Genomic DNA, 25,185 nt, shown 5'->3' with positions numbered 1-25,185 from the left:
ATAATCGCACAATCGAAGAAACCTTTTATGGTGAATAAAAAATAGGTGCAACTTTTATTATAATAGTTCATAATAGTAAATGTAGGCTTGTTTTCAGCTTAATGCGGCCTTGTAAATCTTTTAATCAATCTATTTTACTCTGGGAGGTATAATGGAGAGTGATAATGAAGTGGCATTTCAGTGCTTCAATACAAGACAAAAAATATTAATTGGCGCGGGTTTCATTTTGAAAAGGATTTGCAGAGTATGTATAATTTTCTTTCTTTAGAAATCTGTGTATTTGTACACCATTAAAAATGCTTTTTGTATTAATGTGTTGAATTGCTAAAATGTCAAAGCAGCTAGACAATAATGTCATAGAATGTGTTGCATATTTAGTTCTTAAACACTTAATATGTTGCATAATTTGCCATCCGTTGGCGGATAATGTGCCTTTGTTTGTTGCATCCGTGCTGCATAATTTGATTCTCTGTTGTTCCATAACCCCAGTGGCCCCGCTTATACTATAATTTTGTAGGAAGGGGTCCTCATACTGTAGGTGGGAGCTTTCCCTTGCACTGTGGTTGCACTGTGGTAAGTGGGAGGTGCTTGTATACTGCAAGGAGCTGCCCTCATGATGTACATGGTGAATGTCCTTGCACTGTGAGGTGTCCATGTGCTCAACAGAATGTGGGAAGTATGTTTATACATTACGTCATTGGTGTCCTTAAACTTATAAAAATAGTAGTCCATGGATCCCTAAGGCATTCCCCTGAGTTGTAAAGCTGGTTCCAGTGTAGCATACAGGGGTCTTGTGAGTACACTTTATGGTACAGGTGTTGTAAATGGGCGTGCTCCCAAAATTTTGAGATGGGAATATTGATGGCACGAAATAGCGTGACCACGATATCGAGGCCGAAACGTCGAAAGGTATGTAGAGGTTTTCTATACCTAACTCCACATCGATCGTCGAGGGGAACCAATGTGGAATTAAGAACAGTAAATCTATGATTGATCATGAAGTGTAATCTTCATGGTGCAGGCATGTGTACTACAGTAGGATTTGCGAAGTACTCTTTGTGGTGCTGACTATAGTAGCATAAACTGTCAGAGGTACCGCTGTTATATTTAATTCTCTCGTACTATGCTCACCAGATATGCGATGTCTCCACAACATTTCCTTTAGGTGTACTCCTAAGCTGTCGGTAACTCATCTTTTCTCTCTCCACAGGATACTTGACCGTCACCATAGAACCCCTTCCACCGGTGGTGGTTGGAGACGCAGTCACTCTCAAGTGCAACTTCAAGACCGATGGACGGATGCGAGAAATTGTGTGGTACAGGGTGAGTGCTCCCACCAACTAAGTCCTAGACACAGATTCTACCATTCCCCCTCTGCTCAACCCCTACATCCCATTTCTCACAACTGCATTAACATTTTCCCTGCCATTTCTGCCGATTACACCACACTCTTCCCCTAAACTAAACCGGATTGTGCTATTCCCGGTAATCATACCATGATGGGTATGAATTCACTTACATAAACCACAGGTCCTGTCTCTCCTTAAATACACATTATTATAGACATATGGACATTATTTCCAGTAGCAACACTGACCCTGACGATCTCAAATACTAAGAGAAGGATTAAAATCTACACTACACAGCAAATTAGTTTTCTCATCTTACTTCATCATGAATCTGCAAATGCACCTGACTAATAAAACCATTCGCAGACCTTAACTAACCTGATTCTTTTCCCCACAATGCTCTTTAAGGCATCTAATACGGCATCCCCCGGCACTTTGCCTATGGAGGCTCCACCGTTGACTCCACATGGAGAGAATATGGAGGAAAGTTCTACTCCAGTAATGCGCAAGATGCGAGCTGTGACCTAGTGTCAATGTAAGAGTCCAATTTATAGAAGCATCAGAGGGCTTCTGAAGGGAGATTGTTGTGTGTGACTTTCTCTGGAATTATCTCCTCAATCCAATAGGGGTTTATTTTTGATGGCCATTCAAGCCTTGACCTCTCCACAGAGAAAGGGCGTATCCAGCCTTTTCAAATGTGTGCACCTTAATCATACTGTTCTTCCAGACCTCCATTGATGCTTGATTCTTCCCCCATATTTGACTCGCATCTCTCCTGCTTGACACCCGCGCACATGATTGACACTAACTCTTTTGCTATCATTGAGGCCGAAATGACAGGTTGATGTTAGCCCATCAAAGACTTATCACTTACCGGGTGAGAAGCTTTTATCAGCTCTTCCAAAGGTGCACCCTTTCACGTGCCTCCTGTACATCTTCATGAAAATATGTTTGGTGACACACGTTATTCGAAATTGTATGACATTGTGTACAATGTTCTACCCTGGCCAAAGTGTTACCAGAACTGGGCACAATAACAAATTTAATTCTTTGCAATGATGGGATCTTCAACTTGTGTCACTTGCAATGGAGACTTGTGTAAACTGTGTGCATATCATATTAATCACAGCAGAAGCCCAGAAACAACTGGAATAGTTCCCATAGTTCATTCCATTCACTTACACACAGCAGAATGAGTTTCAATGGATCAAATCATTCACAAACACACAGCAGGATGATTTAGCCATATATCACCCTATTTGCACATATACAGCTGGATGAGCTCTCATAAACCACACACCTGGACGAGTTGCCATGCATCACACTATTCACTCACAGTCCAGTGAGTTCCAATAGATTACACAATTCACATACAGAGAGCTGGAAGAGTTCCTATCAATTCCAATGTTGACTCACGCACATTTGCATGAATTTTCCTTTCACGCTAGTTGGTTTACTCAGAGATTAATTAATATTAATAAATCAAGCTGTTCATACATAGGCAAGTGGGTTCTCATGGATCCCATTTTTGGCTCATACACAGCTACATGAGTTCCCACAAATGACATTGTTGTCACATCACAGCTTGATGCGTTCTTATGGAGCCCATTGTTGGCGTATACATGGCCACATGAGTTGTCAAGGAGCCCATTGTTAACTCATACACACATGGAAGAGTTCTCACAGAGCCCTCTGTTGGGTCATATAGAGCTGAATGAGTTGTCACAGAGCCCATTGTTGTCTCACACACAGCTGAATGAGTTCTCACAGAGCCCTTCGTTGGCTCTTACACAGCTACATGAGTTTTCACAAATGACATTGTTGTCTCATCACAGCTTGATGCATTCTTATTGAGCACATTGTTGGTCTATAAACAGCCAGATGAGTTATTCATGGATCTCATACACACCTGGACGAGTTGTCATAGAGCCCACAGTTGGTTCACACACAGCTACAGGAGTTTCCAGGAGCCCATTGTTGCCTGATGCACACCTGGATACTTTCTCACAGATCCCATTGTTGACTGGCACAGTTTGATGCATTCTCATGGAGCCCATTGTTGCTTGACACACAGCTGAATGAGTTCTCACAGAGCACACTGTTGACTCTTACACAGATGCATGAGTTCTCATGGAGCCCATTGTTGCCTCACACACAGCTGGATGAGTTCTCACAGAGCCCATTGTTGACTGTTACACAGCTACATGAGTTCTCATGGAGCCCGTTGTTCCCTCATGCACAGCTTGATGAGTTCTCACAGAGTCCATTGTTGGCTCGTACACAGCAACATCAGTTCTGCACAGCTTGAAGAGTTCTCACGGAGCCCATTGTTGTCTCATGCACAGCTTGATAAGTTCTCACAGTAACCATTGTTGCCTCATGCACATCTGTATGAGTTTTCTCAGAGCCCATTGTTGACTTGCACAGGTTGATGAGTTCTCATGGAGCCCATTGTTGCCTCATACACACCTGGAAGGGCTCTCATAGAGGCCACTGTTGGCTCATACACACCTGGAAGGGTTCTCATAGAGCCCACTGTTGGCTCATACACACCTGGAGGAGTTCTCAAAGAGGCCATTGTTGTCAATTACACAGCTACAGGAGTTCTCAGGAGCCCATTGTTGCCTCGTGCACATCATGATGGGTTCTCCCAGAGCCCATTGTTGGCTCGTACACAGCAACATCAGTTCTCATGGAGCTCATTATTGCCACATGCACAGCTTGATGAGTTCTCATGGAGCCTATTGTTGCCTCATGCACAGCTTGATGAGTTCTCACAGAGCCCGTTGTTGGCTCCCACACAGCTGGAGGAGTCCTCACTGAGCCCATTATTGCCTCTTGCACAGCTTGATGCGTTCTCATGGAGCCCATTGTTGACTCATGCACCGCTTGATGAGTTCTCACGGAGCCCATAATTGTCTTGTACACTGCTGGATGAGTTCTCACTGAGCCCATTGTTGACTTTTGCACAGCTTGATGAGTTCTCATGGAGCCCATAGTTTTGTACACAGCAGGATGCGTTCTCATGGAGCCCATTGTTGCCTCATGCACAGCTGGGTTAGTTCTCATGGGGCCCATTGTTGCCTCATGCCCCTCTTGAGGAGTTCTCACGGAGCCCATAATTGTCTTGTACACTGCTGGATGAGTTCTCACTGAGCCCATTGTTGACTTTTGCACAGCTTGATGAGTTCTCATGGAGCCCATAGTTTTGTACACAGCAGGATGCGTTCTCATGGAGCCCATTGTTGCCTCATGCACAGCTGGGTTAGTTCTCATGGAGCCCATTGTTGCCTCATACACACCTGGAAGGGCTCTCATAGAGGCCACTGTTGGCTCATACACACCTGGAAGGGTTCTCATAGAGCCCACTGTTGGCTCATACACACCTGGAGGAGTTCTCAAAGAGGCCATTGTTGTCAATTACACAGCTACAGGAGTTCTCAGGAGCCCATTGTTGCCTCGTGCACATCATGATGGGTTCTCCCAGAGCCCATTGTTGGCTCGTACACAGCAACATCAGTTCTCATGGAGCTCATTATTGCCACATGCACAGCTTGATGAGTTCTCATGGAGCCTATTGTTGCCTCATGCACAGCTTGATGAGTTCTCACAGAGCCCGTTGTTGGCTCCCACACAGCTGGAGGAGTCCTCACTGAGCCCATTATTGCCTCTTGCACAGCTTGATGCGTTCTCATGGAGCCCATTGTTGACTCATGCACCGCTTGATGAGTTCTCACGGAGCCCATAATTGTCTTGTACACTGCTGGATGAGTTCTCACTGAGCCCATTGTTGACTTTTGCACAGCTTGATGAGTTCTCATGGAGCCCATAGTTTTGTACACAGCAGGATGCGTTCTCATGGAGCCCATTGTTGCCTCATGCACAGCTGGGTTAGTTCTCATGGGGCCCATTGTTGCCTCATGCCCCTCTTGATGAGTTCTCATGGAGCCCATGGTTGTCTTGTACACACCAGGATGAGTGCTCACTGAGCCCGTTGTTGACTCACACACAGCTGGAGGATTCCTCACTTAGCCCATTATTGCCTCATGCACAGCTTGATGCTTTCTCATGGAGCCCATTGTTGCCTCATGCACCGCTTGAGTTCTCATGGAGCCCAAAATAGTCTTGTAAACAGCAGGATGAGTTCTCACTGAGCCCATTGTTGACTTTTGCACAGCTTGATGAGTTCTCATGGAGCCCATAGTTGTCTTGTGCACAGCAGGATGAGTTCTCACTGAGCCCATTGTTCCCCCATGCACCGCTTGATGAGTTCTCATGGAGCCCATAGTTGTCTTGTATACATCAGGATGAGTACTCACTGAGTCCATTGTTGACTCATACTCAGCTACATGAGTTTTCACAAAGGGTGTTTTTGGCTGGAACACAGCTGAATGAATTCTCAAGGAAAACACCTGTTTTTCTCTCAGCTGGGTGTGTTCCCATATATGACATATTTACTCACTGGCAGGTCTCTGGGACAGAGGTAACTCGTGTTTTTCTCTTCTTTGGTTGGGCTTCTTTAGCGCCTGTATTTAGGGCCGTCTGCTGATTAGTGTGCGTGGTGTGCTTTCTTGATGAAGGCGAGACATTGCGGGTCATTCCCCAATTCTTAATACCAAGGCCTCTACTGATGGAAGAAACAGATACAATGTTTCTTTTTTTAATTTAGCTCAACAGCCTTTTCTACATCAAGCTGACTTAATTTGCCATTAATTAGCTGAGGAGAGCTGGAAGCTCTGTGAGCCAGAGAGGGCTGAGCTGGGATGTTCATGGGCGATGCAATAACTGCAAATCCAGGGACTTACAAATGCAAAACCCATGCCAGAGCCATCCACATTAAATTTGCTCTTCGTGAATTAAGATGTTGCTAGGCCAAATATATTTCACAGCCTTGTACAGTAGTAGGTCTTGCCAAGTGTTAGCCTCTTCGTTGTTACTTTTGACTACTGGGTACCTGAAACCGTACGCTAATCTGTACATAGTTGATCATGTCCATTAGCATTTGAATGTTAATCTATATTGATTTATTTATTTGTGTATTTTTTTAAGTTATATATTTATATATGTGTTATTCGAATATATATACTGTTGGGGCAGTTCAAAGGTAAGTGGAAGGGATTGGAGGGGGAAATACAAAGACGGCGGGATAGCCATGGATTAAAATGTTGTCAATCTTGAGGTTACAGAGATACTTTCCCAGGTCTTACAGTGTTTTCCTAGGTGAACCCAAAGGACAAAAAGCCAATCGTTCTAAACAAAAGGTTTAGGGGTAAAATGAACAAATTCTTCAAATTATTTATAAAGTCTCTACTTCAAATTTTAACATGTTTATTATAATTTCAGAGATGTTGAGTCGCACCCTACACGTGTCGCAAATGCGGTTTGCTTTAAAACTAAATACATGAAAACCCATACTGCAATTTAATATCATTAAGGAGTATTGCATGTTATTGAAATTACAAATAACAGCATGGTAAATCGATATTATCACAATAAAGCCATTGCTTACCTTGAAACAGAGATGACATCAATTGCCTTTAATTCACAAAATGAATCTACTGCTCATTAAATTTCTTAGAAAATGACTCAAATTATGCTTTAATCTTACCACGAGTCTCCCCAGCTAGACTCCAAATCCATATACAATTATAATTTCATACGTACTTCAATTTAGCTTACATATTGGATTCTCACATTATACCTATTGATCAAAGCAGTTCTTGCCATACCATAGTGCCTGTCTCAGATGGCCATTGCGGTTATTTATGTACAATAACATTACATAATGTATTAGTGATTCCATTTGGTACCTTTAAAACGTGCTGGAGGATTGAGTGGAGAAGAAAAAGCTATTACCAGTTTTCCAGTTAATCTTCAGAAAAGGCAATGAAACCACGAGCAGAAAAGACCTTCTGAACACATCAGCTCAGTGTGTGAAACAGAACACTCATAACACCTGGATCACACGTCATGCATGTTCCCTGGGCTGACTTCAACATTTGATAAGGTAGATTCAGAACTTTTGTTGGAAAAAAGTTATTTAATGTGGGCATTCTGGCCACTCTATTAAGGGCCATTCAACATCTATATTGGAACACATGGAATGCATAAAGTGGGCAAAGGTAAGAGAGAGATCAATAAAATATGTGCTAATATTGACATGAAGCAGGGGTGAGTGCTGGCCCCACTACAGTTCAGTTTATACAGTGCACATGGGGACATCGGTATGTACCACAAGAAACGTTGCCCCCAAACTGGGGGACTCATTTACAATGTTTTTCTGTAGGGCAGCGCTGCATGCCTTCATGCCGCACTGCCCTATGGCAAAAGAAAAGGGGAGGGATGCCACGCCTCTATCAGATACTGCGCATTCCTGTCCTCTATTCCTGGGCTGGCACTCATTCGGCTGCCATGCGCCAACACAGGCATCCTTGCACCATTTTGCAAGGGTGCCTGCATTGCGGAAATTATTGATTCTGTGCAAGAAGGGACACCTTCCTGCACAAAAACAATCAATGGAGGCGATTTCCTCCTTCTTAAGAGTTAGAAAGGAGGAGAAATAAAGTTATTCCTCTTTGATGCGCATCCCCTGCAGGCTTTTGCACATTCCCAGGTTCACAGAACATTGTAAATCTGGGAATGTGTCAAATACCATGGGTGTTACGTGGGAACACCCACTGTAACACCCATGGCATGCCTCAACATGACTTGCACTGCGTTGCCTCACACCATATATACAAGGCCATGAAAAGCCACACAGGGTGGCTTTACGTGGTCTCGTAGCTATGGCACTGCAATGTGCGCCACCGGAGCTTCATCAAAAGTGATGGTCTGGGGTGCCCTACACGACCCTTGCTTCAGTATGCAGATGATACGGTTATCCTGGATGTTCCACCTTTTGGTCTATAACGATTCCTTGAGATTCTTAACAAATATAATGTGGGGTATAACTTGGTGGTTAGCATAAAAAAATTACACAAGAATAATAGTTTACGACGCCTTCCGCTGAAAGATGGGACACAAAAAGATCAATCGTGTAGATTCTAACCAGTTCCTATGGGGATAGCAACACAGGCAGGTGGGTCCTAAACCATTCTAAATGCCATGAAGTTAGAATCCTCCCTTTTGCAAGAAGACTGCATGCAAATTAAGAGTCCCACAATTTCTTCCATCATCAGTTGCATATGGTGCCTATGCCTCTTGTGACAAATTACGCACAGAGCAAGAAACAGTAACGAGCAAATCTCTTCGCGGTGAACTCTTGTGCACCAGCCCAGCCTATTTCAGAACTCAGCTTGATTAGTTCGTCTTACAACTTTGGCATGCAATCTGTGAACTACTGCTACCACCTCTGAGGAGCCACCGAGGGTTCAATGAGATGGTATTATGTAAAGAACTTACTCCCAAAATCTCTGGGGGCTCCTCCAGATAGTCATCAAACCTAAACAAAATTGTATACCAATTTGAGATCATTGAAGACTGGACAAACTTTCCCACATACACTGATTTTCAAAATAGGGTGAAAGAAAGTGTAAACTCCTTTCCTATGGGGACAGCCTGGAGAGAGATTTAGCAAGTGCAAACGGGCGCAATTTATACTAAAGGCATATGCAACCTTAAAGAAACAACGGTACCTGGATGCTCATCTAAGAAATACTATACGTGCAAAATTCTTAAACTTTTATTTTCACATCCTCCCCAGTGCAAATATACAGGCAATTTGGAAAAACGCGAAAAGCATACATGTGGGAGCTGTAAGCTACCTGGTCACAAATCAGAAACAATTCCTAAATGGATCTGCTTCTGTCCTGGTTTAATAATAGTTTACTGAGCCCAACTTTCTCAGACATATGTTTCCTAGGATTTGGTAACAGGATACCGTGGGCCAGAGTCTTTTATTCTGGCAGGTATCCTCACACCAATAAAAGCTACCCAAGTTATTACATCTCGAATGGGTAATACCATGAGGGCATGGGAAAACCAGATCCTTATATGCCTTTTCCCCCCTTCAAGTTGAGAAACACCTTAATTTCTGCTGACAATCACCACATGTCTTATACAGTAATAAGTAGTAGAGGGGAAAGTGCTGTGTGTCGGGGAGGAGAGAACCGTATAGAGTAACTGTAGAAGATTGTTACCTTCTCATGCTCTGTTGTATGAAGGGGTGGCCTGGGTCGGGCTTCACCCCTCCCTACAGCCCCTGCCTGGAGTCATCTGTAGTTTCACCAGAGAATGTATGTCGTCATCCCGCAGTCTTTTTCTCCGCAGGGAATCACAACGCGGTCGTTATAATGACCGCGTTGTGATTCCGCATACCATTACTCCGCAAGTCGGAACAACGACTTGCGGAGGGGGGGCGCTGGATGTTGGAATAGTATAATTTACTATTCCAACTCCAGTCTGTGCGGACACTAGGGAAGGTGTTGGATTTTAAATCCAGCACCTCCCCCCCGGCAAGTCGTTGTTCCGACTTGCGGAGTAATGGTATGTGGAATCATGCTGATGATTATGACTCTGATAGTGCACTGGAGTCTGTGGTCCAGACCCCATTCCCTGTGCTCTCTTCCAAAACTGTTATGCCTGACTTGGCAATCCCAAATTGTCAAAGACTTCACCCTCTTATAAGACCCTAGTATATGGTACCAGGCTACTCAGGGCATAGGTAGTACAGGTGTCCCCAGGGCTGCATCATGGTTTTGTGCCACCCGGGGTGACCCAAGCAAACAACTGGCACAGCCCTGCCATGGCAGACTGCAGAAGCAGTGAGAACTGCTTGAATTTGACTGTGCCCTCACCATGTGAGGCAAAGTCAAATGTACTACCTATAATATATGTCACAACCCCTATGGTAGGCCTTTTCAGCCCAGGAGGTGGTGTGCAGTATATTAAAGGTGAGGACATATAAGTGCAAGCCTATATGTTCCTATAGTGGCGTTCTCCTTAGGAAACTGATATACGTCTTAACAGTTTATAGGATAAGATGGGATGCCAACCAGGCACTCTCGATATTGGCAGCTCCATTATGGTACCACTAAAATATGTCATGTTTGGTATCAAACAATGTGCCTTCTCACACGTGACATGAATCTTGTGCCTTGGGTGATGTGGCATGCACCCAGGCGGCACCATAGAGGTTGGCCACCTGGTTGCCCCAGCTTCTCTGTGCTCTGGATGGCAAGCACGTACTTTCCTGTGCCTGCTGCTGCCAAGAAAGGATTCTGACATCCTGCCAAGTGTGTGATCACCCCCAGGAGTCAAGAACAAAGGCTAGGCAACAAGGAGGTCACATCTTCCTCCTCCCCAGTAGGCTAGTGAAGTGATACATCAGAGCGATGAGCTTCAAAGGCTACATCGCCTCTGATGTGCATTTAGGCTGTCACCCTAAGATAGACACAGCCCCCCTCTTGCCCCAGGCATGCTTGCACCCGGGCAAGGTGGGAAATTAGGTATGACTGAGGTATACACCTCCGGGAAGGATGGCCTTACCTCCTGGGTGAGCAGCCTGATCTGAACACCTAAAATAGAATTCTGCCATCTTTAGTAGAGCAGAAACTGTGAATTCTGGGCAGAAAAGGTGATATAAACCCCCGGATATTGTCATCTCCGGGGCGAAATAGCTGCAGAGACTAGCTGCCCATTGGCTACTAGCTCCAAACCCCAAACTACCCTAAATATAGGATTCAAGGGACCCTCCTGACACCAGAACCTCATATCTTAACAATGTGCAGCAAGGAAGGATCAAGAGAAGACATGTGTCGCTGGCAACAGAACCTTGCCCACAACACCAAAGCAAGAGAGGTATGCTCTGTCCCTCTGACAACAGACTTGGAACTGAGTGAATGACCCTCGTCCTCGGCTAAAAGTCAGCACTCCCAAAGATAGGGACCCCTGTGGAAGCCCGAAGCACTGTCAGAACCCCCTGGACTAACTGCACCAGTCCCCTGCAAACTGCAGGCAGTATCACTCATCTGATCCAAAGAATCACTCGCCAACAAGCCCTCCATGGGATCGCCCAAATCCAGGTGGTCCAGTGCACTGTGGGAGTTGTAATCTCGCCTGACCTGAAGTTTCAGGCAAGTACATCACTCCCTCAAACCCAGTGAAATTCCACTACCTTTCTGCTGTGCTTACCGCTGCCAAGACTCCCACACTTGAGGCTCCATCCCCAGGGAACACAGTGCAACCATCATCCAATGTCAGCAGCTGTGTATCTCTTGTGATTTTGCCTTCTGTTTCTTGCAGTACCGTATAAGCGGTAAAATGAACACCAGTGTGGCTCTAGTTCAGCATCAAGGACAGCTAGGACAACTCTGCACCCGGACTCCACAGGCTAGGCAAAATTGATCTGACTGTCGTGTCCATGACCATAACCCTGTAAGGGTTCCACTAAACTCGACCTGCAAGTGACCGATTATCACTAGTCATTTTTGCCATTGACCACAATGTTATCTTTTTAGGTCTCGCCTGACCCAGCGCATGCGCTGGACTGGCGAGACTTATTGAGAGGGCTCCAAAAAGTGCTACCAGGCCAGCCTAGCGCTACAGTGCATGTGCGCGGACGCGCGCGCCGCGCTTTACCGCGATTACTTTCACTTTCGTGGCCGCACGCCCGCTTTGCATAGCCAATAGGTCTCGCTTTTGGGACCTTATAAGTATTTAGTTATGCAACTGTTGCATGGCTAAACATTTATAAGGTCCCAAAGGCGAGACCTATTGGCTATGCCAATGCTTGTTAATGTATTTTACTGCACTGATTTAATATTGCTTCACAATCTATAACTCCAGTTTATGTTTTCTATTGCATTCATTTTGATGTCTAAATTAAGATAAAGATACACTCTATTTTTATAAATCTGTGTTGGATTCCTCTCAAGTTGTGTGAATTACTTGTCGCCCATGTTGGAACTCTTAAATGCTTAACTCATGTTCCTCTAGTAAAGCCTGACTGCTCTATGCCAATCCACCAGGACTGAGCCAAAGATTTATTAGTGTGAATCCAAGGACCATCTTTGGGGTATTTTGATAATATTACTTAGTAAGGCTTCCCAGCCATACCACAAAATATTCCACTTTCCTACACCCCTTATATAACATAATAAAGCAGTGACAACTGATAACATGAAGATTATCTATATACCTAGATAGAAGGCCTACTAATAAAGCTATTCCAGAGATTAATGAACTAGAAGGGCGAATATACAACATTTGTGTACTGTTGTAAATAAATATATGACAGGTATTTTTTGATTTTTTTTATTGACATACCTTTACTTGTCATCCAAAAAGATGTACTTATTCAACCCCTGAAAAATATTATCCAATGTAAATCAATTGGCTATGTGCCTTGCAGTTTTAATGATTGGGTTGTGTCCATTTAAATCAAGATGGCAAACATGCATTTGTTGAGGAACGTCTTGAAGAAAGGAGATTGGATGTTCTGTTTAGATTTAGCTTCGTACTATTCCAATTTGGGAAGGTCATCAAAGATTTTGAAGCTTTTATTGGAACAAGAGGTTATGGAAATTTGTGTGTCTAATGTTCAAGCTTGTGTTGGCTCCGAGAGGGGTATAAGGTTGATAATTTATTTAGATGATATATTGATTATGGATCAAGAGATGGCAGTGTGGAGTTTGTTAGGGATTTAGCAGTGAAGTATTGGAAAGTCTGGGTTTTGTAGTGAACAAGAAAAAGTCAATTTTGATTCCAAGTCAAGAGACTCGGGCCTTATTTATAAGATTTTGCCATGGGGCAGTGCCTCAGGCCTTCCTGTGGGGCTGCCCTAAGGCAAAAGAAAAGGGCAGGAATGTGGCATAGCTGTCAGATGCGGCATATTCCTGTCCTTTCCCCTGCTCTGGCGCACAATGAGCTGCAATACTTCAATGCAGGCACTTTTGCGCAATGGTGCAAGGGTGCCTGCATTGTTAAACAAGCATTGGCATAGCCAATAGGTCTCGCCTTTGGGACCTTTTAAGTGTTTAGCTATAGCTAGTGGCTTTGCCAATTTGTTAACCTTATGTTGTATCCCTCAACCTGTAGTGATCAAGGAATAGTCCTCTGAAGCACGCTTTTAGAAAATAAAGGACAGTACATGTGGAGTACGATGAATTGATGCGGCGCAGGCTCTCTCTCTATGCCGCACTATCCTGGAGGATGGTCGTGAGGTGTGATACGGATGCCCGGCGGTAGGGTGTGCTGACATTTCCTCCGATACGGCAGTGCTGGGACCGGAGTCCAACCCTCGCTGGTAGCCGCAGTGCTGCGCTGGCGCACGCTCCTTTAGGGAGGAAGCACCTCTCCTAGCGCCACGCTGAGGTTCGGAGCGGGTCTCCGTAAGTTGCCCTCTCCTTGAGGGAATCAGAAATCCGGTGTCCACAAGCTGTAAGGAGGAGCAGGGGCACGAGTCAGCTAAGCGCCTGCTCTTCAAGTGGATCAGAAAGCCGGTGTCCACACGCTGTAAAGGAGAGCAGAGGCACCAGTCAGTTGAATGCCTGCTCATCGACGTGCTTTTGCAAAAAATAAATCTGCCGATGTGGGGAGCAGGAGTGCGAGTCAGTTGAGCACCAGCTCCTTGAGGTGATTAAAAAATTCACACGCTGAGAAGGGATCCGCTTTGATGTCCCTGAGACTTCGCAAACAAGCATTGGACACGAGACGCGATATGTGGTGGGGGAGGGGGAGAAGCTGGAGTTGTGCGTGCGCGCGGCCACACTGAGAACAGCAAAGCGCAAAAGTGAAAGTGATCGCAATCAAGCGCGGCGAGCGAAGCGCTTAATGAGCATGAGGAATGCCATATGGCGCCTCTGCTCAAGCGCGCGCCCGCGCACATGCACTGCAAGCTATAGCCGGCGGTAGCATTTTTTGAAGCCCTTACTCAAAGTCTCGCCAGACCAGTGCAAGCGCTGGGTCAGGCGAGACCTAAAAAAGTTTTATATAGTGCGAACTAAACCCGAAGATATCAGTATCAGAGCTCTTTAGATGAGCACCAGTTGCATTACAGACGGACACATTTATTTTTGTTGGGCACGGGGAGATCAAGTGATTTGCCAAGAATCACAGGATGTCGAGTGTTGTTGCCGAGACTCGAACCCGGTTCCTCAGCTTCGAGGTCGACGCTCTAGCCATAAGCCTACATTCTCTACCCAATTGCGGGGACGCTTGTTTTTGCGCAGGAATGGAAACCTTCCTGCACAAAAACAAACACTAGAGGCATTTTCCTCTTTCTTTGTGCTGCAGAATACAGCCCACATAGAAAAAGGAAAAACAAGGATAAATAAAGGTATTTCTCCTTAGTGCACCTGCCTTAAGCCTCTCCTGGGGAGGCATAAGCTTTTGGCGCTGCCTCAGAGTTACGAATTCTCGTAAATCTGAGGCAGTGTCAAAAAGCCATGGGTGTTGCTGGAAGCGCCCCCAGCACCACCCATTGCACAACCCTTTAACCCAGAAAAGTCACATTAAGCCATGCAAAGTGGCTTAGTGCTGCCTGGTAAGTATAGGGAATGTCCCTGCGCCACCAGAGAATCGCAAATAGTGATGCTCTGGACTCACAGCCTCATTGTAAATGAGGCCCTCAGTATTTAAGGTTTCTAATGGACATGGTGAATACAATTTCAAGCTTCCAAAGGACAAACTAAAGAGGATAAAGAAGCAGCTATGGAAGATTTTGGAATTGTATCAAACTTCTTGGATGTTGGCACGTATTGTGGACTTATTATCATCTACCATTCAAGCAATATTTCCAGGTCCCTTACATTTATGTGCTTTACGGAGACTGAAAGCAGGGCACTTAAGAAGTGATTTGAAATACTCCCAGGATATTTCTCTGACTATAGAGAGTAAGAGAGGAACTAACTTGGTGGTTGAAAAATATACAGGCTTGGAACGGGCCTGTAATTTTAAAGAGAATCCGGATTTCAGAATAGAATCGGATGTAAGCTTGAAAGGTTAGGGCACAAGATGTAGCTCATTGAAAACAGGAGAGGGTTGTTCGGAGCAGGAGAGCAGGATGCATATAAATTGTTTAGAGTTGTTGGCAGGATTTTTTGTCATTAAGTGTTTCACAGAATTGACAAAGTGCTCAGTGTTATCATGGATGAGCAATGTCTCAGCTTTGAGATCTGTAAACAAGTTGAGAGTGGTCCTCTAATGTCTGGTGGACCTGCCCAAAATATTTGGGGAGTATTGTCTAAAAAGGAATTTATTTGCACACACAAAAATACGTCCTAGGATTGAAAAACAGTGTTGCAGATTGGTTTTCAAGGAACGCCAGTGACACAAGCGATCGGAGATTGGAGAGGGAATTATTTCTGGAGCTAGAAAGGATGTGGGGTCCATTTCATGTGGATCTCTTTGCGAGCAGGTTGAACATTCAAATGAGCAGGTTTTTCAGTTAGTGCCCAGATCCAGATTCGTGAGAAGTGGATGCTTTGTTTTTCTTTCTGGCTGGAGGGGTTTCTGTTTGTATGCATTTCAGCTGTTTGCACTGATTGTTCGTAAACACCCAGCCATCTTTCTTCGTTTTTAATCTGACTGAGAGCATGTGAAAACAATTGAACTTAAAGTTCACTAACATCTCCATATGTCTAAAGATCTTCAACAACAGACTTTAAACTTCCACGAATGGATCATTCACCTCTCTCCTCCCAGGGCAAAATGTCCTACGCCATGACATGATATCCATAGACCTCCAAGCTGATTAAACTTGAGCTTGCAATACAATAAAGCAGATTTTCATTAAGAAGGAGTTGGGCTAAGAGTATGATGATATTAGCCTCATTGTCATTAATAAAATACAGATTTTCTGCCCACCAGGCTGTGGAACATCTACATTTTATGGCAAAACCCAGACTAACATTATGCAATTTCAAAGCTTTCTAATAAAATAACCTGCAGCACTCTGAACAGGTTTAAAGCAAAGCCTTTTAAAGGTTGCATCAGTAGACCAGTCAAAATACATTACTATGTCCTGCAAAACACCTCTCAACATAAACACATTTGAAGCAGCTGCACCTCTTACAGAATGAGCTCCAGACACACTGAACTCTGTACCAGCTCTCCTCACATAAGTTTGAGGTTTTGGAAGACAAGAACACGGAGTAGGGTTTAAGAAGAAAAAGGAAGTAATACTATTTGGACTGTTATAAATTGAATGTTATCTTATTTGTTGTTCTTGTTGAACAAAGTTTTTATTGAACTCTATAATGTTGTAGAGTTCTATGTTCTTTAAAGTAGCTGCTCTGTAGTGGCAACAGAGGGTTTTGGATAATATTATCCTCTGTGTCTTTAAAAAATTTCAGATTTTCTGCCTACCAGGCTATGGAAAGTCTATATTTTTCTTCAGCCTGATGTATTAGCATTTTAATTATATTCATGGAGTTCTCTTGAAGTTTTCTCTTCATTGATATCATCTACTGCAGAAACGGTTTTAAATCATATGTGCCATGGCATCCTTTGAACATCCAGATTGTTTTTTTCAATGTTATGGCCTACCAGTATTGTGAATATTCTTTTTTTTTTTTAGAACCTTTCAAGGTGTAATAAATAAATCCTCTAGTACCTTGATATTTTAAGGGGAACCTTGAGCCAAATGAGTCAAAATCATGTTCTCGAAATATGGGAGAGTCAATCAGCCACATTTCACACTTCTTTTTATATTCACCCATATGTGACCCTTACATGGTCAATGAGCTGCTTCTGCAGCCTTCAAAACAAGATTTATTAAAATCTGGGTATTATGGTGATACTTGCCCAGTTCCAACAATGATCGTATTCCTCAATAGTGTAAGCTTTTCAAAAGGTTGATGTCATCAATTAGCAAATTCCTCTAACTATCTCAAGAGTTTTGAATATGACATACACAATAAAATTGTAATTATATGTGCAATTGGTGTCTGAGGACAATCCAGGATTGGTGCACTGGCAGAATACTCAAAACATAATTTGAGTAATTTGTCATGACATTTGATGAGAGGTAGCATTTTAAGTGAACTGCCCAAATGTCATCTGTGTTTTGAATTAATGGATCACTTTATTATGTTTATATTAACTTTATTGTATGGTAATTTTGTCATTTGAATCCGATGTGATATTACTTTAATAAATTAGCTTGCGATTTTTTATTTTTTATTTCATCCTCAACAAAGCAGATCGAATTTGTATAAAGCATGTCATCTGAGCATTGATATTGCAGTTGAAATTATGGGAAATTTTTATTAAATAAAGTTGAAAAAAAGGCTCTTCAATTTAAATGAAAAAATGAAGAATTTGAAGAATTTGCGAGTTAATGCCCCCAATCTCTTGATCGTAATAACTGTGAACAAAGTACATTTGTAAAGCAGAATCATTTTAATGAAGGGAGCAAAACAAATTAAAGTCTGGCAACAGCGGAGTGATTCAGTGATTTCCTGAATTTGAGGCAGGTTTGTGTGGTGCTGATGGTAGAAGGAAACAGGATCCTCAGGGAGCAATGTTCAAAATGAAATAATTTCCCACCGAAGTGATTGTATCTTGCTGCGTGCAAGACAAGATGCTTTGAGGATTCTGTCTGTGAGCAGCTGGCCATGATTTTTGCTATATATACCTCTGCTTTGGTGGTGGGCAACATATATTTCATATATCAGCACATGGCTAACTAATATTGCACATTTAATTTTAGTGTCCTCTTAAGCCTTGATTGCAATTAATGCACTAATTCTGTTCAGGTTTGAAACAGAATTATAAATCGGGTGAAAAAATTTGCATCCCTAAGATTTTGCCGCAAGATTTATGCAAGAAATATTTTGTAGGCAAATAAATCAAGACTGGTTTGTGCACCTCAGAAAGCAGAAAACACGAGTAATTTGTGTGATATCTTCTCTCTCAAGGACAGAAACTCATAAAGGAGAATAAATTGTGCCTGAGATAATTGTCATGCCCTACACAGCCTGTATTTGAAGGGTGAAAAGCGTGCACCTGAAACAGCAAGTCACTTTTAATAAGGGCACTAGTATTTATAAAATACCTCTACCATTGGTCATTTGAACATGTTGTTGGTGTCAAGGTGTGTGATAGCCTCCATTAGTCCTTTAAGGTATAATTGTATATGCCATTGATCATGTTCTTTGATCTTTTTTCAATTATTACAAATAGTCAAAAAAGGATGATGCATACAATCAACAAGAAACATTGATGCAGGGTAAAAGAATTCATAAAGATACACAGAGGCATAATTCTAAAAGAACAGGGTTATTTAAAAACATTTACAATATGTATATTCATTAAAACACTTAGTGGTATAGACAAAACATGCTAATAGTTTGTACAGTTCCGCCAATGAAGGTCACTTTTTAGAAATGCGCCTACAGCAAAACAAAGTGTCGGGTCATATAACATAAAGAGAAAGTAAAGGGCTGACCTATGTTGGCGCAGATTCTAAGAACTGGTAACAAATGGCAACAGCGAAACGTTGCATAATAAATACAAAATAAGACAAAGTGTTCAAGCGATTAGGGAGAAGTACCGTCACGCAACAGGGAAGCATATGGGAAGGATCAAATTGGTCAGCTGGAAAACAAAGGTAACTTCTAATGGAGCCTAGTTGGAAATTTCGCTAACAGGGATCTTCCCCAGGGATTTCTTACAAGTGACAGGTAGGGCTTGGGCCCATCATTGATTTTAATGATCAGGTAGTCTCTCAGAGTGGTTTGCCCAGGGCCGCCCTTTCTCTGCTTACCTTGGCACCCAGAACATATTGCTCTCCAATTATATCTTGCTCTCTCTTGCTCATGGCCTGAGGGGGGGAATGGAAATCAGGTCTGCCCAAAGAATCGGCCAAGCCCCTAACATGGGCAAGCCACAGGATCTTACGGCCAAACTCACTACTTAAACAATCTTCAATCACATCTCTGTTGAGGGTCATAAATTAATTCCTCCATACCTCCAAACATAGGAGCTTGGTGGTGAATCTGATTTCATGCTCCACCCAAGCTAAGTTTAGCTCTTCGTGCATAAAAAAGCCTTCTGCAGAAATGGTTCTCCTCGCTCTGCAGTTTAATGCAATCACAATACCCCCATATGCTGATCCCATAAATCAACACGGGAAGACACTTGAACTTATACACTTCCAACAAACAAACGTGGGATGGGTTAACTACCAACACTGGAAGCAAACTTTAATAAGGCACCACAGGATTGATTAAAATACATGCAGCTATTGGAAAGGCAAGGTGCCCAGATGTTCCATGCATGAAAAGTTATCCCTAGATAAGGAAACTCACCGACCCTCCCGATTAATTTACTCTTGATAGATATCGGTCTAGTTTTGGTAGCCTGCCTACCACACACCATATAATGAATGCATCTTAGAGATGTCTGTGCCTAGGTCTAAGCCGTCCATAAACCTCACAAGGGGCCCGATTCACAAAAGTAATCTGAGACAAAATCCTAACTTTACGACTTTCGGTATTCACAAAGGACATTTAGGAGTAGTAAAGTTAGGATTTTATCTCAGTGAAACTTAAGTTTTGGTCTTAAGTTTAACTTAAGTAAAACTTAAGTTTAACTGAGACAAAATCCTAACTTTACTACTTCTAAATGCCCTCTGGGACTACCGAAAGTCGTACAGTTAGGGTTTTGTCTCAGTTAAACTTAAGTTTTGGTCTTAAGTTTAACCTAAGACCAAAACTTAAGTTTAACTGAGACAAAGTCCTAACTTTACTACTCCTAAATGCCCTTTGTGAATACTGAATGTCGTAAAATAAGGATTTTGTCTCAGATTACTTTTGTGAATCGGGCCCAAGGGCATCAACAAGCTCCCTAAGGCGTTTAGGAGTTCGAGAGAGAAACACAGAGTGTGAGAGAACAAAACAGCATCATCTGTGTACACGAGGGCTGGGATGGACGCAGATTTTCCTTTAGGCATGTCCTTTTCCATTGGTAATAAAAAAAGAATTAAGACTATTAATATATAACATATCCTTGCTGAACAGCTCGGGAGAGATCAGACCATTCCGTTCATTCCCTCTCGACACCGTACCTGACACAAACACTAACCCCGTATGCAAGGCGTGTAAAAGATTCACAAGTGTGGACGCCAGGTTAGGAACAATTGAAATGTCCTATAGCTTGGACCGGGTAACCCTATCAAAAGCGCTGCTTAAGTCCATAAAGGCCACGTAGAGCGCCCCTTTCTTAGCTGTCACATACTGCCCGATAATTAAGTTGAGGTTTAAGTATTGTTCTAAGGTTCCCAAACCTTCCCATTGATCATATTTATGTTAGGGCTTTTGATCTTGAGGTTGCTGCTGTTTGAGTCTTTGATGATGCCTATAGCTCTTTGCCTTTGACAGTGTTCAATGAGCTCTGTGTGTCTGATAATGACTTGTGGTCAGTGTTGTGCTACTCTGTGGGTGACTGGCACTGTTCACTGTCCTTTAGACGCCTGATAGTATCTGTTGGTATTTGAGTGCCTGATAGTGCATTGGGTATTGCAAGTGTGGTATTGTCAATTATTCTTTTGATGTCTGATAATGTCTCCTAGTGTCTGTTAGTTCCGGTATTTCTGAAACAGCGATATTATGGCCTCTTTCCTGTTGTCCCATATTTTCTTTCCATCTGTGCTGCTATCAAAGACCTTTTTTATAGTTCTTTCTTGCCTTCATGCCTAGGCTGCCATTACATATGCTAATTTTGTGCTTCTGAATATCAAATGGCACCTAACAAAGGATATGCTTGGAAGGACAATCATCTCAGAGCAGTCTGTGTACACTTTTTTCGCCTCAAAATGTTGTAAATCTAGCACTGATTCTTCCTGCCTTTTGTTACACTCCACTTGTTAGCTTGACGAGGCGGAGTGAGTTCTTCCAACTCTACATTCCTCACTTCGCCATCCGTGTTACGAAACATCTTATATTGATAACAGATATAACTATAGACCAGATAGGGTTATTTACTCATGCCACATGATGTGAGATGCAGTGAGTTCTACTTCTTATGGCCTGAGTGAATGCTCTGAAAATCACAATTCAGTTGCAACACCCTTTTGCACCTGAATGAGGATTATAAGCCCAACCCTTGTTGTGCGTCCTTCAGGCATTAGCCTACATGATTTGTATGCAAATCATGTAGGCAAGTTAAGAGAAAGACAATGTTTTGTAGGGGTGGGCGGAATTTGTCAAATTCACTTTCGCAAACTATCGCGAAAATTTTAAAAATCTCCGCAAGCACGCAGAAATATCGCGAAGACGCGGAAGTTTTTTTCCCGCCCGTTCGCGGTATTTTCTGCGTGATCGCGGCTTGCCAACTTACCCATGCGGTTGCTCACGGGCGCGAGATCTCAATCATCTCATACTCTCGCGGTGCATGATCGCGAGAAGAAAGACGTGATCGCGCGATGAATGACGTGATCGAGTGACAAATGACGTTAATGCGGGCGCAAACTGTCGCGAGACAGCGCAAATGGCTACCAACAATCCAACATCTCGTGGAGAACGCGACCGGATCGGGAAAACTTGTCGGCGAACGCGGGGATTCAGGTAAGGCGATCGCGCGCACGCGAGAATGTATTTTTTTACAGCCCCAGCAAGAAAAAAAATTCCGGTAAGATGCGGATTGCGGAAATTTTGACATTTTCGCGCTCTCCGCGGAACGCAAAAATGTCAAATTATCGCAATTTCCGCGAGCGGAACGGAATTTTAGCCCAGGCCTAATGTTTTGCACCTCAGGAATGGGGAATACATGCACTATTGGCATGTTATCAAGAATTGCAATTTCCTTAACCCAGAACAATGCTCAAATAGCTCATATATTACATACACATCTGGTAGCATTGGTATTTTTCTTCTTTTTTTTAGCTGTGCAATTTGTACATCAAGGTTCCTGTTATACAATGCCCATGCCACAATAGAGCATGTGCAAATTGCACTCAGAATGGCTTGTGCCATGGACTTCATTTTGTGATGCTACTGATATGCAAATAAGTCACCTTGCAAAATATGGCTTTGCAGGAGGTTGAAAAACCTGGTGCCTATTGAATATTAATTAAGCAGGAGGCATTCTGTGCCTCTAGGGAACAGTGGGATGGAAGCCTGTGAGGGACACCAAGCCTCTGTACGTGCATTTACATTTTAGTAAAATAATATATATATAATACACTTACCTTAGAAGGACTTTCAGTCAGCTCTCTTCATCCATTGGCCTGTCATTCTCATTTTTCTTCCACCCACTACACCGTACAGCATAGGACAATTGGTCAGCCCATTTCAGCCATTGGCTAGCTTCACTATGAGTGACAGCATTTAGGCTTTTAACAAGGAGCATATCCACACACAAAGTAGTTCCTTTCACTGCCAATGACTCCTATGGCAATATGTGCTTTTTGAGACCCAAAAATATTTTTACTTTTAGCCAATGTTTTTTTTACATTGATGAGGGCCGGCAGGTTCCCCCGAGATAAAGTTTTGCAGAAACCATAACAAAACAAAACAACATTGACAAAGTCAAAAGGCTGGTGGGCAATGCCGACCTATTGGCTTTCTCGATGCTTGTTTTTTAAAGCAGGCCACATCCCTTGGTACAAGAGGGGCTGTTTTTAAAAAATAAATGTTTACTTGGATCAAATGCCATTAGTAAAGCATACAGTTGTCCCCAGGCCCATTATTTACTACCCCTTGCTGCCCATTGTGATTCGCAAAAGGCAAGCTGTCCCAGGAGGACTGATCCCCCGTTGTGAACTCTGGGTTGCTAACTGACTAATTGTTTGTAACAGCATTTACTGTCCCAAACTATTGAAAAGTCCCTTTGCAATTATATGGAGGAGGAGGGCTCCTCTTCAGACTCCCCTTTGTTTCCAATTCAAACAAGCATTTACAATGCAACGGTCACGGCATTGGTAAAGTTAGAGCTATTGGCATTGCTCATGACAATATTTTTGTTTATGTTTTTGTTTTTAAAACATTTAAAGAAACTGCATTGTCATGAGCAATGCCAATAGCTCTAACTTTAACAATGCCGTGACCGTTGCATTGTAAATGCTTGCTTTTGTCGTGGAAGAGGCTGCTGATGCCGAGTGACCACGAGCCAGCCTTTATGCCTTCGGGCCGTGCCCAGCCCTCTGGCTGCATGCTTGATCTCTGGCTATGCCCCTGAAAATACCTTTATTTGAAGGATATGTACCACAAACATGCAGTAGGGGCTGGAACATGACCAGAGAGGGGTAAGGAGGATGCTATGCGAAAAACAGTTCGTTATGACATGTTTGTAACTGGTATTGCCGCATGGCATAAAAATCTAAACATGGGATGATTCTGCAACAGAAAATACAGTTAACCAAGTGACAGCACAAGACTCGGAGTAATAAACTATTTTTCATTAAACAAATGCGTTTTACTCGGCTGCGTGATGTTAAACCTACCAGTTTAAACAGATATCACCGCTAAGGAATCGCTCTTTAACGGTAATCTACCAATCTGAACTGTTATTTGAAAGCCTTATAGAAGCTAGATCTGAACCTGTGTGCTGACTGCATGCTTGTTGATGGCTCTGGTTTTCTTCCTCATATTCCACGCACGATAGTACGCGGACAGCGCTCAAGGCTAATTCTGCGTCCTTGTCAAGTTGCCCTGCGACGATTCGTATTGGTGCGATTTAACGGTACCAGCTGAAAACTCATTCAAACGCACAAGGCCACCGGTATGCATGAAACACGATAAGCAGCTGCCAAGGAAATGCCTGCTGGGCGTAACCGTATTGTCATTATGTTACCATGTCATCTGATTCACAATGCATACCTGTGAATGCTTTTCATCACCACCTAAAGTAGTTTAACAGGAACCACAGAAGATAAGTACGAAATGTAAAGTAGAGCAAGCATCTAAACGGTGGATTATGGCACAGATCAGAAATAATTAGTCTATTAAAAAGAGTGTTTCACACTCTGGGTGGCATTTTCGCCTGCAACGAGATGTGTGCTCAAGTGCAAGTTTGGTGTTAGAATCTCTACCGGAACACGTTACAAGATTATTTGGAGATGCCAGACTGAAACATAACATCCACTACAATCGTAGGGGCTTAGGTGAAACAGAACATACACCCCCAAACACTTTTATTTACAACCGTGGTATGCGAAACTCCGTTTTTGTGGGCATACAATCAAGAACGAGTCCAACTTGGACTAAGTCAACATAAATCCGAAACCTACAGACCAGTTCCAGCCACCCGCTCCCCGAAGCCTTTCAAATTGCCCTCGAGGAAATTTTGCATTCGAAGATAAAAGAACCACGTCGATTCCGTCCCCGTTAACTACATACATCCCATTCCACCAAGACGTTCTGGTTTTTATATCCTTCCCTCAGACTGCTATCAGCAACAATATTTAACTAATTCCACACAGTCTTAAGGGTTCCCCGTCTCGCATCGTGTTACCGTTTCACCTTCATAACCAATCACCGTAGTCGGCTACCTGTTACCACCACGCGAGCTCTCACCCACCGAGTCCCTTGTTAAGCGTAGTTCTAAACAACAGGTGCAAACCATTCACCCCTTATTAACTCGGTGTCCTGGGGGTTACATCACCCGTCTGGTTCTATGCCCCTCAATGCTTCATCCTGCCTCTAGCTAGCGGTCTACTGAACCAGACCCACGGGTATCACCAAACTGGTTCTAGCTCCTACCTTCTTCTTTAGCTCCTGGTCCACTTTCAACAAGGAGGACATAGTGCCGACTAAGGGCGTTGGTTCGGTTACCGGTGGAATCGTCTCCACAGCTCCTGACTTTACCGCCTCCTCCTGCTTCACTCACATACACCCGCTACCAGCCTCAGAGCACCATGGGCGCAAAAGGAAGTGACGACAACATCCCGAGGCAA

General features: G+C 43.3%; 1 protein-coding gene across 3 annotated transcripts in view; it reads left to right on the top strand.

The window, feature by feature from the left end:
* The window catches only part of IGSF21 (immunoglobin superfamily member 21), a 1,330,939-nt gene that overhangs the window by 407,945 nt on the left and 897,809 nt on the right, over positions 1 to 25,185 (top strand). For all 3 annotated transcript variants that reach the window (XM_085608163.1, XM_085608171.1, XM_085608177.1), the window contains exon 2: positions 1,211 to 1,323. In XM_085608163.1, coding sequence (XP_085464289.1) covers positions 1,211 to 1,323 — 113 coding nt within the window. The remainder of the gene's footprint in view (positions 1 to 1,210; positions 1,324 to 25,185) is intronic.

Source organism: Triturus cristatus, chromosome 1_2 (assembly GCF_964204655.1).
Source record: "Triturus cristatus chromosome 1_2, aTriCri1.1, whole genome shotgun sequence".
Classification (NCBI taxonomy): Eukaryota; Metazoa; Chordata; class Amphibia; order Caudata; family Salamandridae; genus Triturus; species Triturus cristatus.
This window is presented reverse-complemented; position numbering and strand designations above follow the sequence as displayed.